The 17,017-nt window shown below is 38.8% G+C and overlaps 1 protein-coding gene across 3 annotated transcripts in view; it reads right to left on the bottom strand.

The window, feature by feature from the left end:
- Positions 1–5,665: 5,665 nt before the first annotated feature.
- Positions 5,666–17,017, bottom strand: part of IPO11 (importin 11) — a 202,537-nt gene continuing 191,185 nt past the window's right edge. The window contains exons 30-32 of one of the 3 annotated variants that reach the window (XR_006546670.1): positions 11,873–11,989; positions 11,671–11,754; positions 6,918–7,051 (exon numbers count right to left, since the gene is read on the bottom strand). Coding sequence is in view for 2 of the 3 variants with exons in the window: in XM_025270486.2 (XP_025126271.1) it covers positions 6,887–7,051 (165 nt within the window). In the remaining variant the exon portion in view is untranslated. Of the gene's footprint in view, positions 7,052–11,670; positions 11,990–17,017 lie in introns of those variants that run through there. The other 2 variants (XM_025270486.2, XM_044932629.1) reach the window with 2 other exon arrangements.

A 17,017-nucleotide genomic window follows, 5' to 3' on the forward strand; every position in this document is an offset into this window, starting at 1 on the left:
CTGTCAATAGACTTTCCTTTGCTGGCTGGTTGGCTGTCGATACACTTCTAAGCTCAATGAGCTACAACCTCCCTGACAATCAACAAGTTTTGATCTTCTAGATTACTGCTTAAGTTGTGTTTGACTCTTTGCAAGCCCATGGACTATACAGTCCACGGAATTCTCCAGGCCAGGATACTTGAGTGGGTAGCCTTTCCCTCCTCCAAGGGATCTTTCCAACACAGGGATTGAACCCAGGTCTCCCGCATTGCGGGCAAATTCTTTGCCAGCTGAGCCACTAGAGAAGACGAACACTGAAGTAGGTAGCTTCTTCCTTCTCCAGTGGATCTTCCTGACCCAGGAATTGAACCAGGGTCTCCTGCATTGCAGGTGGATTCATTACCAGCTGAGCTACTAGGGAAGTCACTTAAGCTGCAACATTCATTAAAAAAAGAAGCGGTGGGGGGTGGGGTGGGGGGAAGCACCTTTGGGGCTAGCCCAAATAGCTCTGTGTAGACACCTGCCTCCTCGGAAATGAGATACTGATCTTGCTTCAGGGCAGAGCTGTGGGGAAAAGAAAAAGCTCACTTGCAGGTCTACTCACAGTGTATCTCCAGACCTTCCTGCTTTGTGTGCTTAGCTGCTCAGTCTGACTCTTTGCCACCCTTTGGACTATAGCCTGCCAGGTTCCTTTGTCCGTGGGATTCTCCAGGCAAGAACACTGGAGAATGTGTGCCTGCTTTAACTCCTTGCAATAAAAACCCCCAAGCAGCAGACTTCCAGTCATAAGGTTAATTTCCAGATTTAAAACCATGTGCCGAGTGGCAGACAGATATCAGTGCTTTAAGCCTCACTAGACTCCTACCTGTTCTAACAGTTACTTGCATTCTATTTTTGCCCTACTGGGAAATAAAAGTGGCATAAAAATCAATGTTTCACTTTGAAGGGAAAAAGGGCTGGAGGACCAGACATCGATCCATTAGACAGTTCTTCAAAGCACACTTGGCTAAATAAATTCCAACAGGCCCAGATGAGCTGGATGCAGGCATTAACTGGAACAAGGAGAAAATCTTGCTTGTTAAAGATCTTTGGCTAATTGGAAACTCTCTACTTGTTTCAGTAAGAAAGGATTCTAGAGAAAATATAGTCAATGACTCTCAGTTCTGAATTTTACCCAAGTGCTTCAGACCAAAAGAAGTCCCCTAGGCCAGGAGTTCAACTGCCCAGAAGTAAAATCAGGGAAATTCAGACCAACAGCAAAACCCTTTTCCAGAGTATTTGCCTCAATGGCTTGAAAGCTCAGCTTCAGACAGCTACACAGGGCTGTCATGGGACATCAGGTTCTTTATACTAAGCTGGATGTGCTGGGGACACAATGCACTTTCTTCTTAAGAGGAAAAAGTTAACTTTGAACTGCTGTTTCAGGTGTCACAGTTCTATGGAGATACCAAGATCAGAGCTTCACATAAAAGCAATAATTATTTTTTCTCTCCCCATTTCATCAGTTGATAAAGTATGGCTTTGCATCCTAAGCTACACTAAAAGAAAATGCTCTAAAGTGTGGCATGTTTCTGCCTTTTAAGCTCAGACCAAATATGATAATGAAGTATTTGTGAAGTGTTGAAAAAAGGATACTGTTGCATATTTGCCAACTGTTTACAAATCCAAAAAAAAAAAAGAAAATGCAGTGCTTACCTTTATTTCTTCATTTTTAGGTGGCATATGAATTAAGGTTACATAAGTGTTCACAAAGATCTACATATTTCTTAAAAACACAAGGAGGCAAGGGAGAAAGAGAGAAGGAAAGAGCAAGAGATGACACTTAGCTGATGTGTGCCGTAACAAAAAGGGAGCTTACGACACTTGGGAAGGTTGATGAAACGTACTCCAGGTTCAATATACCTTTCCCATAGCTTAGTCATTGACTCATCCAGGTCTTAACCTGGATAGATAAAACCGCAGAAGTTGCTGTAAATGAAAAGATAGGCTAGTAGAGGTTAAGAATTTTAAGGTTAAAAAAAAACAAAAACCAAAAGCACCACTGGAAATTTCTAGTGCTGGAAGGTCTTTGCAACACTATGGAGAGGCCTGATGAGCACAGCTTATCCACTGCAGCAGCGGCAACAGACACAGTCGGACACCGCGAGTCCTGATGGACACCGCGAGTCCTGATGGACACCACGGCAAGGACACAGCGAGGGAGTCTCGCTGCCACAAATGTTACAATTACCAGGAAACAATTAGAACACTGCAGACAGATGGAGATTCTACAAAACAGCTGTCTCAGATTCTTCAAAAGAGCCAATGACATGAAAAAAAGGACTATTGTAGACTTAAAAACGAAAGCGCCGAATGCACTGTATAAATATTCAGATCATAAATCAAGCATGATATAAAAGATACCTTTGGGGGCATTTGTGAAAACTGAAATACGAACTATTTGATATTACTGGATTAATTTCCTTAGGTATACAATGGAGTATTAGAGGATGTGTAGAGAAATACCAGTCTTAGAGGTAACTGAGGGTGAAGTATCTGTAACTTACAAATAATTTAGCAAAAGCATATATCCATTTGTGTATGTGTATATGTAGGGAGAGAGTAAATGTGTCAAAATGGAACAATCTGATGAATCCAGATGAAGGGTATACTGATGTTTGCTATACTACGCATTCCAAGCTTCTATAGGTTAACTTTTTGTTTCTTAAAGTTGGAGGAAGAAAATACTATTTTCTGTGACAAGCGTCTCTTGTCTTCCCTTCATCAGCTCTCTAAAAACTTTTAAATTTCTACTCACTTGAGATTTATAAGATAAGAAGAAACAGAACAGAAAACTATTACCCTAACAAAGTGAGCCTTGTTTTAATTCACTGAATTAGGAATTAGTTGTGAGGCTACAGAATTCTAACACTTCCAAAATCTCACTGATGACTTATTTTATATGTCAAATAGCTCTAAGTCTGGAATCAGAGAGAAGCCCAATTCCAGTACAGAGCCATTTACTTTTTAAATAACCTTATGACACAATGCTATTTGAGAACAATTTTTTAAGGGATCAGATCAGATCAGATCAGTCGCTCAGTCGTGTCTGACTCTTTGCGACCCCATGAATCACAGCACGCCAGGCCTCCCTGTCCATCACCAACTCCTGGAGTTCACTCAGACTCACGTCCATCGAGTCAGTGATGCCATCCAGCCATCTCATCCTCTGTCATCCCCTTCTCCTCCTGCCCCCAATCCCTCCCAGCATCAGTCTTTTCCAATGAGTCAACTCTTCGCATGAGGTGGCCAAAGTACTGGAGTTTCAGCTTTTAAGGGATATCAAATAATAAAGCGCCAACATCATTCTCTTTTGTGAAAGACCTCCTTCCCCTGCACGCCCACTGCTCCTGAACACACATTTCCATTAGAACCATGATTTTCACCTATTATATTGGCACATGTGTGTTCTCACTGGATTGTAAAACTTCATGAGGTAAGTAGCCTATTCTAAACCCAGAATTTAGCAAAGAAGTATGGTATAAAACAGAAACTCAACAAACATAAGTTGAATAAAGGAATAGGGAAAATAAAGATCTAAAGTGAAGATCTTTCATGGGAATCTGAAACATGAATATTTTACCATCTAATGATATGGCTTCTCCAACATGACTGGTAGGAGAAAGAAGCAGCAGGAACCAGTTATAACAAAAACTCTAAAACGTTTACTGTTGGCCACATGGACCTTTGTCAGAGGGCCAGGAGAAGTCTCTGTAGTAAAAAATAAATAGAAAAGGAGTATGTTTATGGAATAGAAATGATCATTACCTTATATTAGGAAGAGTAGTTCAACCCAAGGCCTGGCTGAGTTGTCTGTCCAAAACTTAATACATTTGGTATGAAGCTGCATTAATGGAGAGAATTCTGTAAATCAATAATTACATTTTATCTCTTAATTGAGCAGTTAAAGATACAAGAATTTTTCTTTTTTTCTGAGCCTATTTTAAACATTGAGTTTAAAAAAATGAACCAAACCAAACTCTTTCCCAGAGATATTTTTTTCTTTTTTTTTGCGAGGTGGCTATTTCAGTAACATTTGCCATAACACTGTAATGAAATCTGTCAGGAACTGGAAAGATGAGTATTTTACTGTAAGTGAAAAATGGGAGTATGTATGTGCATTTCTGAAAACATTAATGGGAATAGTGCCTCAAATGAAAATAATTAAATCAACAAAAGAAATAATTATTCTTAGGCCAGTTCTGGGGACTGAGTAGTAATGATAAAGAAATATCATAGGAGGGAGGAGGCAAGATGGCAGAATAGAAGGACATGGGCTCACCCTTCTTACAAAAACACCAAAAGTACAACTAACTGCTGAACAACCACATTAAAAAAAAAAAAAAAAAAAGTTGGAATCTACCAAAAAAGATAACCCTACATCCAAAGACAAAGAAATTTAGAAAGATGGTAATTATAACCCTGTATGTGAGACAGCAGAAGAGACACAGATGTATAGAACAGTCTTTTGGACTCTGTGGGAGAGGGAGAGGGTGGGATGATTTGGGAGAATGGCATTGAAACATGTATAATATCATATAAGAAACGAATTGCCAGTCCAGGTTTGATGCAGGATACAGGATGCTTGGGGCTGGTGCACTGGGACGACCCAGAGGGATGGTACGGGGAGGGAGAAGGGAGTGGGGTTCAGGATGGGGAACACGTGTATACCTGTGGCAGATTCATGTTGATGTATGGCAAAACCAATACAATGTTGTAAAGTAATTAACCTCCAATTAAAATAAATAAATTTATATTTTAAAAAAAATAAAATAAAATCAAGCTGTAGGTGAACTTCTAAAAATACACCAGGCTTGAGATTTTTTGGAAGCTCTTTCTGAAAAAAAAGAAAAAAAGAAAGTTCTGAGCTCCACATGAGGCTTCCAAGCCTAGGATTCTGGAACGGGAGGAGGATACCCCAGAGAGTCTGACTTTGAAGGCCAGTAGGGTTTAATTGCAGGAAATCCACAGGACTGGGGTTGTGTATGTACTCGGAAATTGAAAGAATGAAATAATGCCTTCTGCAGCAATATGGATGAACCTGGAGACTATCATCCTAGTGCAGTAAGTCAGACAGAAAGACAAATGATGATATTGCTTACATGCCAAATCTTTAAAAAATGATACAAATGAACTTACTCACAAAACAGAAACAGACTCAGACTTACGGTTACCAGGGAAGAAGGGTGGGCTGACGGGGAGGGCAGACTTGGAGTTTAGGACTAACACGTACACACTGCTATATATTGGAAACAGACAACCAAAAAGGACCTCCTGAATTAGCACAGGGAACTCTGCTCAATACTCTGTAATAACCTAAATGGGAAAAGAATTTGAAAAAGGTTGCACATGTACAGCTGAATCACTTTGCTGTACACTGGAAACTAACAAAACACTGCTAATCAACTTCACTCCTATATAAAATAAAAATTAAAAAAGGAAAGAAACATTGTATTAAAGAAGTTCTGGTCCTTAAATGAAAAGAAAAACTGAAAGGGTTACTAGGATTTGCTACCTGAAGGACTGCCGCCTACTAAGACAGAGTCAACACCAGACTATGAAAGAAAACCTCTCTTCAAAATTCACTGGGCCATTCTTATGAACTCATTTTTTGTGAGGCAGGAAAAATAATCAGGCAAATCAAAGGTGAGGTATCTTTGGAAAATTTAATTTGGACCATATTTTTCTTTCTTTAGCTGAAAACATCAAATATTTCCATACATTTTGGACTCCACGACTTACAAAGGGGCAGTGGGTTTCCTGCAGTTACATACTGTACCCAACTTTCTATAGAAAGATCAGACATTTTCCAACCTTGCTTTTGAATATTTTCTTTAAAATGCTTTAAAGGTTCTTTATAGTCAATGGCAAGTAGAACAAAGTAAGGCTTTTTTTTCTCCTTTTCCCCGTTTTTGGTACTGCATGTAGGAGGAATAAGGAAGGAAGACTCATTACATCAGTTTTGGTACCCTGGGGGACTGCTGCTAGCCCCCCACGGGCACCCCTGCACTGAGGAACCCAAGATAGGTAAGTGCTGAACACCCTGTCACAGCCATGTCACGGCAGAGGGGGGTCTGGGGGCTGTTAGTTCCTCTCAGTGTTCACAGGGCTCCTGGTCTCCAGGAGTAACAAAGGAACCGGGACCAAACCACGACCAGATGTCTCCCACCTGGCACTGCAGTGCCACAGATTCACTTCTGTGGGCCTTACAATGTGCATTTAAAGACTAAATGTAATTAGTGAAAATAACACAAGGAAAAAAAAGTCTTTACTAATTCCCATATCAAATTACTAGAATGAAAATAAAAGCATCTGTCTGATAAAACATATCTTCTATGTCAGTTGAAAGCAACTCCCCTGGCAAGATCATCTCAGTAATGTATATCTGTCACTATTTGTATATTTCTGCCTGGTACACACATTTCTTTAATTGCATCACCTGAACAGCATTGTTACTTTTCAAACTTGTAGTCTCATTAGCTTAAAAAAGGGATAAGGCAGCCAAATTTAACTAATATTGGTTGCTGTAAAACATCTCAGACATTAAACCTTCTTCTCAAGTGTTAAGAGCACATGATTAAAAGGTAACAAACAGTTTCTTCTCTTAACAGGAAACTAAGCAGCTATTGTTGTCAAATCTATCTCTAGTAAACACAGGGCCCCTCATAAATATAAAATTAAATTCTTTTGAGGAATAGGTTTGTGATTTTAGTTATGTAGGAATTACATTTATTCACTGAATTTTTGTAGTAAAAAAAAGGCATGGTCTTTGCATCTCTTTGCTTCTTACACAAGGGATCTTTCCCATCATCCCAGCAGGCTTGCACACAAGGCAGCACGCTGGCCTCCTCAGCCACAGCTCACACCCTCAGAAGCCCTGCAGAAACTCCTGCAGCTGGGTGACGATCTCGGTGTCCACCGTCTCCATGAGGGACTGGAAGCCTTGCTCTCCCAGCAGCTCCTGCTGGGCCTTGAGCTTCTCGTAGATGAACTGCTGCAGGGACACGGTGTGCACGGGGTCCTTCAGGGCCAGCTGTGGGACAGAGAGGAGCCACAGTGTGTCACAGAGGCAAAACAAGGCCCTTTTCCCTGTGAGCGACTCAATTCTTTGTAATTCCTTTCACAGCAGCTAAAGTGCCTCTGCCACCCTTCTTCTGATGGACTCGAACGCAGCCTCCCCGTAGAAAGGGCCGCCAAAGAAAATTTCATTCAGTGAGTTTAGACTCAGTGAATGTAATTCCTCAGTCCCCTGGGCCTCTGAGCACAGTCGTCTGATTAGCCCAATTTCTCAACAGCTCACCCATGTAAAGAATCAAAACCTGGTGGAAAGTACCCTAAAAGAAACAGAATGTGCCAAAGAGCATTTAAACAGTTTTAACATGATTGTCCAGGCTGCCTCATAGGAAGAGCAGGGACTTTACTGTGGCAGCTTAGTGAGGCCCTCAGGACTGACAAAGGAGACACTGCCTTGTCTTGGATTGATACGTTACTTATATACGTGTATATTCTTCTGGTTAAAAAGAGAAAGAAAAATAATTAGTAAAAATAGATTTTAACAACCTAAAAGTGTTCTTCTGTTGAAGTATTTGAAAAACAAAAGAAATACAATTAAATTAAAAAGAACCCATCCATCCACTTCCTAAAGATAACAATCACAAGAGAAAACATTCTGGCCTCTTTGGCCTGTGGCATGCACCTACGTACATATACATACACAATTAATATTGCTGTTTGCACTTAAAATTATCACACAAAAAACTGTACTCTAATACATTTAAGGATTCCAAATATATTTGTCTTTTTTTTGTTATAGGCGTGTTGAAGTAATCAGTCTAATTTAAATACAACTTTTTTTTTTGCAATTTTAACTATAATTTTGCTGAATGATCTTTCATGAATAATGTTCCATGTTACTATGTATACAGCCTTTCCTCTACATTTCAGATTATTTCTTGAGGATATCTATCACAATTTTAGAAGAATTACCAAAGTACATACACAGTTTTATGACTCTTGATACATACTATCCAGTTGTTTTTTCTATGGTTTGTACCAACTTAAAAGGTCTATGAGTTTTCAGCTTGTGACACTGTTAGCGCTGGTATCGTCAGTATTTACATTACTTAAAATTCAAGAACTGAAAATAACACGTCTTTGCTTTAAGCTGTATAATGCTCTCATTATCAATAATGCTGAACATGTACAAGGCTTTAAGTAAAGTTTCTGTGTGAGAAATTCTCCTTCCTTACTGGGGCTCAATTCTATGCAGATGAAGTAGCTGAGTCAGATCTTCTGTCTGAGCAATGTAAGTAGATTTTAAAATAATGACCACACATAGAAAATGTAACTGAGAGGCAGAGACGTAGGAGCCACGAATGTGAAACTGAATTCCTTATGTGACTATTCCAGAATTACAGAGTAAATTCATGGCAGGGGTAATTTCAATACTAATTCTTCAGGAAAATGGGTAGGAGAAAGAACAGCAAGAACTGACAAGCCTGAAGATATCATTCTACAAAATGTACAGAAATTGAACATTTAAAAATACATGCTCTCCTAAGCAACATGCAATAATGTTCAATATTACTTTAATGACTAGGAAATAGACCTCTTACTAAAGAGGCTGTGAACTTTGTTGAAATATCATGAGTTATCTCTAGCTAAAGCCATCTGCTACAATATGAGTGAAAAGAAACTGGGCTTCAAGCTGATGTTCAACAAGTCACTCCAATTACTGAAGCAAAGCTTAACAGTCTAGTTTAAATGCAGTTTCAATTTGCTATATGACATTGAAAGCAGTTAGCTTATCACATCTCCACTTTAATTTCCAACAGACTAATAAAGAAAGAAATGAAAACTCAGCAGTGGCCACAGGACTGGAAAAGGTCAGTTTTCATTCCAGTACCAAAGAATGCAATGCCAAAGAATGTTCAAACTACTGCACAACTGCACGTATTTCATATGTTAACAAAGTAATGTTCAAAATTCTTCAAGCTAGCCTTCAACAGTATGTGTACCGAGAACTTTCAGGTGTTCAAGTTGGATTCAGAAAAGGCATAGGAACCAGAGATTGAATTGCCAACATCTGTTGGATGATAGAAAAAGCAAGAGAATTCCAGAAAAACATGTACTTCTGCTTCATTGACTACGCTAAAGCCTTTGACCATGTGGATGACAACAAACTGTGGAAAATTCTTAAAGAGATGGGAATACCAGACCACCTTACCTGCCTCCTCAGAAACTTGTACACAGGTCAAGAAGCAACAGTTAGAACTGGACATGGAACAATGGACTGGTTCAAAATTGGGGAAGGGGAATGTCAAGGCTGTATATTGTCACCCTGCTTATTTAACTTCTATACAGAGTACATCATGAGAAATGCCAGACTAAATGAAGCAGAAGCTGATATTGCTGGGAGAAATATCAATAACCTCAGATATGCAGATGATACCACCCTTATGGCAGAAAGTGAAGAGGAACTAAAGAGCCTCTTGATGAAGGTGAAAAAAGAGAGTGAAAAAGCTGGCTTAAAACTCAACATTGAAAAAACTAAGATAATGGCATCTTCGTTTGATGATGGGATCACCAGTCCCATCACTTCATGGCAAATAGATGGGGAAACAACAGAAACAGTGACAGACTTTATTTTCTTGGGCTTCAAAACTGGTGCAGATGGTGACTGCAGCTATGAAATTAAATGATGCTTGTTCCTTGGAAGAAAAGCTATGACAAACATAGACAGCATATTAAAAAGCAGAAACATTACTTTGCCAACAAAGGTCTGTATAGTGAAAGCTATGGTTTTACCAGTGGTCATGTATGGATCTGAGATTTGGACCTTAAAGAAGTCTGAGCATCAACGGATCGATGGTTTTGAACTGTGGTGTTGGGGAAGACTCTTGAGAGTCCGTTCAAATACAAGATCAAACCAGTCAATCCTAAAGGAAATCACTCCTGAATATTCACTGAAAGGACTGATGTTGAAGATGAAGCTCCAATACTTTGGCCACCTGATGCAAAGAGCCAACTCATTAGAAAAGACACTGATGCTGGGAAAGATTGAACGCAGAAGGAGAAGGAGACAGAGGATAAGATGGCTGGATGGCATCACTGATTCAGTAGACATGAGTTTGAGTGTGCTCTGGGAGATGGTGAAGGACAGGGAAGCCTGACGTGCTGCAGTCCACGGGGTCGCAAAGAGTCAAACACAACTGATGACTGAACAATAACAAAACCCCACCAGATGTGGCAGAACACTACATCAGTATATTTTTCAAAAGTGCATTGATCAGTCATGAAAGGATTAAAAACACTTATCTGCTTTGTAAGGACAGTTGTGGAGGGAAGAATGAATTAAAAAAAACATACACAGAATCACTAACTGCACACCTTGCACGCGTCACGTGTGCTCCGCAATCACGTCCGACTCTGCAGCCCCGTGGACTGTAGCCCACCAGGCTCTTCTGTCCATGGTTTTCCAGGCAAGAATACCAGAGTGGGTTGCCATTTTCTCCTCTAGAGGATATTCCTGATCCAGGGATTGAACCCGAGTCTCCTGCATTGCAGGCGGATTCTTTACCACTGAGCCACCTGGGAAGCCCTAACTGTATACCTCAAAGGATCTTTAACAAAAACAACAACAACACTATATTTCGTTATAAAAAAATACACATTAGCAAATAAATGTCTATTTTGGCTTATGGTAGACATTCACTAATCATGGCTATTAATACCTTATTTTGAAGAAATAAAACAGATTGACCAAATGATTCCCTAGAGAAGAATTATCACTGCACATGCACACAAAAAAAATCCAGATATTATTTTTTTGAATGTAATAATGCCTATGCGTGTGTGTGCTAAGTCACTTCAGGAGTGTCCCACTCTTTGTGACCCTATGGACTGTAGCCCACCAGGCTCCTCTGTCCATGGTATTCTCCAGGCAAGAATACTGGAGAGGGTTGCCACGTCCTTCTCCATGGGATCTTCCCGACCTAGGGATTGAACCTGCCTTTCCTGCATCCCAGGCAGATTCTTTATCATTAGAGTCACCTGGAAAGCCCCAAAATGCCTGTAGTTACTAAAATAAGAGACCCTGAAATCACTAACAACATTTTTAAAACTATTTTTTATACAAATAATGTCCACTTAACATTAATTATCTGATTTAACATGAAAATACACAGAATGCCTACCATGTTTACCAAGTGGTATGTTCTCTAGAAAATAGTTTTCTAATGTAGTAAGTAAACTGGAACTAGGAAGATTCTGGACATTATACATAAACAAACATAAGAAGGCTCCAAAGGGTGGAGAGAAGGCAGACCAGGGAGCCCAGCTCCCAAGGAAAAACACAGTGTTGAGTGCTCTTTCTTCTTGCCTAATAAATTCCAGATTTGGGGCTGAAGAAGCCAGCAACTGGCAACACCAATGAGCGCAGAAATCTCCAACAAAATATCTACAAGATCTCTAGCCAAAGGACCAGGAAAGGGGCCACACAGCAAGACAAAAACACTTAGACAATAACTGCTCTACCTCAGACAAGCACCGCTGAGTAAACTGTGGCCCACTCACACTGCGCTATTACGAGGACTCGACCCTCTCCCGTGTGTGAGCGAGCCCTTGGGGACCTTGAACTCTCTCCTTTCTCACCTCAGGAGGCATCAGTGGAGGCTCTGTGGGGAACATGGCCTTCTTCCCCTACCTAGCAGTAACAAAGTGGCACATCTACTTCTCCTGCCAGAACAGGATCAGAAAAAACCAGTTAAAACAGAAGGTTTAAATAAGACTCAGAGTCTCATAACATAATACTAAAAATGGCCAATTTTCAATAGAACTCACTCATAACACCTACCAAAAGGAGGGGTCGTGGCCAAGAGGGAAGTGGGTTTAATTGTAAAAGGGTTCCAAATCTTGACTCATTAACTTCAACATTCTGGCTGTGAAGTTGTAGTTTTACAAGATGCCATCCCTGGAGGACATGAACAGTACAGTTTGTAAGCTAGAAAGAGCATTAATCTGGCAACCTCAATGACCAAGAATACACTGGGAGGCAAGGAGTTAACTTCTAAAGATGAATGATCAGAATACTTTGGCACCTATATGCCCAAATTTAAACAAATCATTCATAGAAGAATCTTACAAAATCAAATTATTTATTCTTCTTTCCCAAACATATTCCAACAGGTGTGATTACCTTTGCTGAGATGCACAAATGTGAGGAGATAAAAACCTGCTACAAGGAAAACAAAGGCATCAACATTGAGGTTCAACTAACAACATGGAAATATTGGGAACAATGAGAAGAAACAGAAGACTATTAAAAATCTGAACCAGACAAGATGCAATATGCGGTCTTCTGGATTGAATCCTGCAACTAAGAGCATGAGCAGAAATCTGGTGAAATTTAAATAAAGTCTGGAGTTTAGTTAATAGTAATGTACCAAAGTGGGTTTCTCAGCTTTGATAAATGTACAATGGTAATGTAAGATGTTGACTTTGGGAAAACCAGGTGAAGGGTGCATGAGAATACTCTGTACTATCTTTGTTACTTTTCTGTAAACCTAAAACTATTCCAAACTAAAAAGAGTATCTTTATGCCAGTACCATACCATTTTAATTACTGTGGCCTTGTAATATATTTTGAAATCAGGGCATGTGATGCTTCCAGCTTTGTTCTTTTTCAAGACTGTCTTGGCTGGCCAGTCAAGGTCTTTTATGTTTCTATATGAATTTTAGAATTGTGTTTTTCATTTCTATAAAAACTGCCATTGACATTTTGATAGGAATTGCACTGAATCTGTAAATTGCTTCAGGTAGTACGGATCTCTTAACAATATTAAGCCTTCCAATCCATAAACATGGATATCTATTTGTGTTTTTAAATTCTTTTGTGAATATTTTATAGTTTTTGGCATACAAGTCTTTCATTTCTTTAGTTAAGTTTATGCCAAAGTATTTTATACTTTTTGAGGCTATTGTAAATTTTTAATTTCTTGATTTTTTTTCTTAATTTCTAAATTTTTTTCTAAATTTCTTAGTTTTCTTAATTTCCATTTTAGATAATTATTAGCATATAGAAAACACACTGAATTTCTGCACATTGATTTTGTATCCTACAACTTTACTAAATTCATTAATTAGGTCTAGTATTTTTTTTAACAGTGTCTTCAGGGGTTTCTCTATATAAGATCATGTCATCTGTAAATATGAACAGTTTTACTTCTATCATTTCAATTTGTATGCCTTTAATTTCTTTTTCTTGCTTAATTGCTCCAGCTAGGATTTCTGGTACTATGATGAATAGACAGAGCAACAGAAATGAACAGAGAGATCAGAAACAAATCCACATATACATACCTACCTACTCATCTTCAATAAGGGTGCCAAGAATGCATAGTGGGGAAAGGATAGTCTTTTCAACAAAGTGTGTTGGGAAACTGTATATCCATATCTAAAACCTTTACCTTATACCACACACAAAAGTCAACTCAAAATTAAAGACTTAAACATAAGACCTCAAACTGGAAAATGCTTATAATATAGGGGGAAATCTGTATGCCCCTGGCGTTGGCAATGATTTCATGGATATGACAGCAGGAAACACAGGCAACAAAATCAAACACATGGGAAACTATGTCCAACAAAACTTCAATTAAAAGTTATTTAAAAATACAGATTTAGACTAAAAAATACTCTCCTCTGTGGATATATGGTTTGGGGACGAACTGCTGTAGAAGCCTGAATTAGTTGACAAAAATGTTCATTATATACACAGAATGTCTAATCAGTAAGACTGGCAAGTTCATTTTCAAAATGACAAAAACTGACAACCTTAGTCTTTGAGTCACATCCAAAGCTGATTCTTCTCAAGCTAATGGCATCAGTAGATGCCACTAGACTACAGACTTCCAATTTCTTGGTTTTGTTCTTTCTGTTGCTTCCATATGCCTAACCCCCATTCTTGCCCTTCAAGAAAGCACATGATAATTTAAGAAATATTTCCATTAAAATGGTTGTAAGATTCAGTTCAGTTCAGTTGCTCAGTCATGTCCAACTCTTTGCAACCCCATGAATCGCAGAATGCCAAGTCTCCCCATCCATCACCAACTCCCGGAGTTCACTCAGACTCACATTCATCGAGTCGGTGATGCCATCCAGCCATCTCATCCTCTGTCGTCCCCTTTTCCTCCTGCCCCCAATCCCTCCCAACATCAGAGTCTTTTCAATGAGTCAACTCTTCGCATGAGGTGGCCGAAGTACTGGAGTTTCAGCTTTAGCATCATTCCTTCCAAAGAACAATCAGGGCTGATCTCCTTTAGAATGGACTGGTTGGATCTCCTTGCAGTCCAAGGGACTCTCAAGAGTCTTCTCCCATACAGATGGCTAACAAACACATGAAAAGATGCTCAACATCACTCATTATCAGAGAAATGCAAATCAAAACCACAATGAGGTACCATTTCACGCCAGTCTGAATGGCTGCGATCCAAAAGTCTACAAGCAATAAATGCTGGAGAGGGTGTGGAGAAAAGGGAACCCTCTTATACTGTTGGTGGGAATGCAAACTAGTACAGCCACTATGGAGAACAGTGTGGAGATTCCTTAAAAAACTGGAAATAGAACTGCCTTATGATACAGCAATCGCACTGCTGGGCATACACACTAAGGAAATCAGAATTGAAAGAGACACGTGTACCCCAATGTTCATCGCAGCACTGTTTATAATAGCCAGGACATGGAAGCAACCTAGATGTCCATCAGCAGAAGAATGGATAAGAAAGCTGTGGTACATATACACAATGGAGCATTACTCAGCCATTAAAAAGAATACATTTGAATCAGTTCTAATGAGGTGGATCACACTGGAGCCAATTATACAGAGTGAAGTAAGCCAGAAAGAAAAACACCAATACAGTACACTAACACATATATATGGAATTTAGAAAGATGGTAACAATAAACCTGTATACGAGACAGCAAAAGAGACACAGATGTATAGAACAGTCTTTTGGACTCTGTGGGAGAGGGAGAGGGTAAGATGATTTGGGAGAATGGCATTTAAACATGTATAATATCATATATGAAACGAGTCGCCAGTCCAGGTTCAATGCACGATACTGGATGCTTGGGGCTGGTGCACTGGGACGACCCAGAGGGATGGTATGGGGAGAGAGGAGGGAGGAGAGTTCAGGATGGGGAACACGTGTATACCTGTGGCAGATTCATGTTGATATATGGCAAAACCAATACAATATTGTAAAGTTAAAATAAAAAAAAAAAAAAAAAAGAGTCCTCTCCAACACCATAGTTCAAAAGCATCAATTCTTTGGTGCTCAGCTTTCTTCACAGTCCAACTTTCACATCCATACATGACCACAGGAAAAACCATAGCCTTGACTAGACAGACCTTTGTTGGCAAACTAATGTCTCTGCTTTTGAATATGCTATCTAGGTTGGTCATAACTTTTCTTCCAAGGAGTAAGCGTCTTTTAATTTCATGGCTGCAGTCACCATCATTAGCAGAAGATAACTAGCCAGAAATTTCCTGACTCCAAGGTAATGCCTAAAAAATGAAGTGTTAATAACCTGACTCACTTCAAAAGTACGTTCACTGGACTTTAATAAGCAAGCAGTTCAATTCCCTGGTATTGAAATTATTACTCTAAGACAGATGGTTCTGGTTGAACTGTATAAATGTCCTTCTGTTGGTTTAAAAAAAAAAAAAAAAGGTCCTTCTGTTGGTAAGGATAGCTTTCTGATATAACAACAGCTGACCCGTAAGGTGCTGAGTCTCTGAAGTCGGAACAAGACTTTTAGCTGCTGTGGTGCTACTTACCAAGATGTATGTATATTTCATGAGATTTTTATTCCTTAAAACTAAAAACATTCCATTCCATTAATCTTCAGTTTCACCCAGCATGAATTCGGTAAAGCTGAATCTTTTATTTTTCTTAGGTTACATGGCATATTGGGTCATTGTTCACTTTTCTCCATATACCATATGATAATGTTTCAGAAATTATTCACAGTTACATTTTTTCACATAATATTTTGCTAAAGAGAAAAAGTTTCTTACCTTAGAGAAAAATACAGGAGATCTTTTTAAAGAATAATATACTTTCGATAAAGTCTCACAGATTATGTATAAACACACTGGCTATGCAATAGGACAAAAATCTTAAAAGAAAAATTTGCCTACAACAAGGTATTTAACCATGTGGCCTTTAAAAATTCTTTAGTTTGATCCTTTGTTTAAAATTATCTTCTCTTTTGACCTTTGATTGTTTCACTAAAAGGTAACTCAATTTCTAAAATTTGTCTTAATAATTTAAAATTTCTAAAATCTCTTAGGATATAAATTCTCCTGATTTTGTGGCTTAACAAAGAGTCTGAGGCCTGCAGATAAGGCCTGCAGATACCAACCAGAACTCACTTCATTAATGATGCTTGGCAATGCAAATTTAGTCACTAATTACACCCAGTGTGAAGCCCAAATTCCAAGGGAGTCACCTGAGAGTTTTACTTTATTCTATTTTAAAATTTATTTTTACTTTAATCACTGTTATGGTTGCTCCTTGAAGAATTTAGTTTACAATTTTTATCTGATGAGCTTGTAAGTAAAGGAACTATCTTACACTGCTATGTCTAGAAAGAATGGGATGGAGACTTGTTTTATTCTATTATACCTTTCCTTGTAAGGTACATCAAATCTTTTGGAAAGTAAGTTTGAGAGAAATGTACAATTTAAACAATGACCCGAGTATTTATTTCAAGCCCAGCTCTGAGGAACAGAACATCTGCTTATTTCTTTATATCTCTCTTCGTATGGAATGTTCTACCTCAGAGCAATTAAATAGAAATCAAAATATTCTATTTATATTACTAAACTCCAACCATATGCAAGGAATGTGCTAGGCACAGGCTAGGCCCTTCACTCACAATAAAGAATCCTAGGAAGCAAGAGAATCTTCAGCAATATAACCGAAAATCCTGAAAG

This window comes from Bubalus bubalis, chromosome 19 (genome assembly GCF_019923935.1).
Source record: "Bubalus bubalis isolate 160015118507 breed Murrah chromosome 19, NDDB_SH_1, whole genome shotgun sequence".
Lineage (NCBI taxonomy): Eukaryota > Metazoa > Chordata > Mammalia > Artiodactyla > Bovidae > Bubalus > Bubalus bubalis.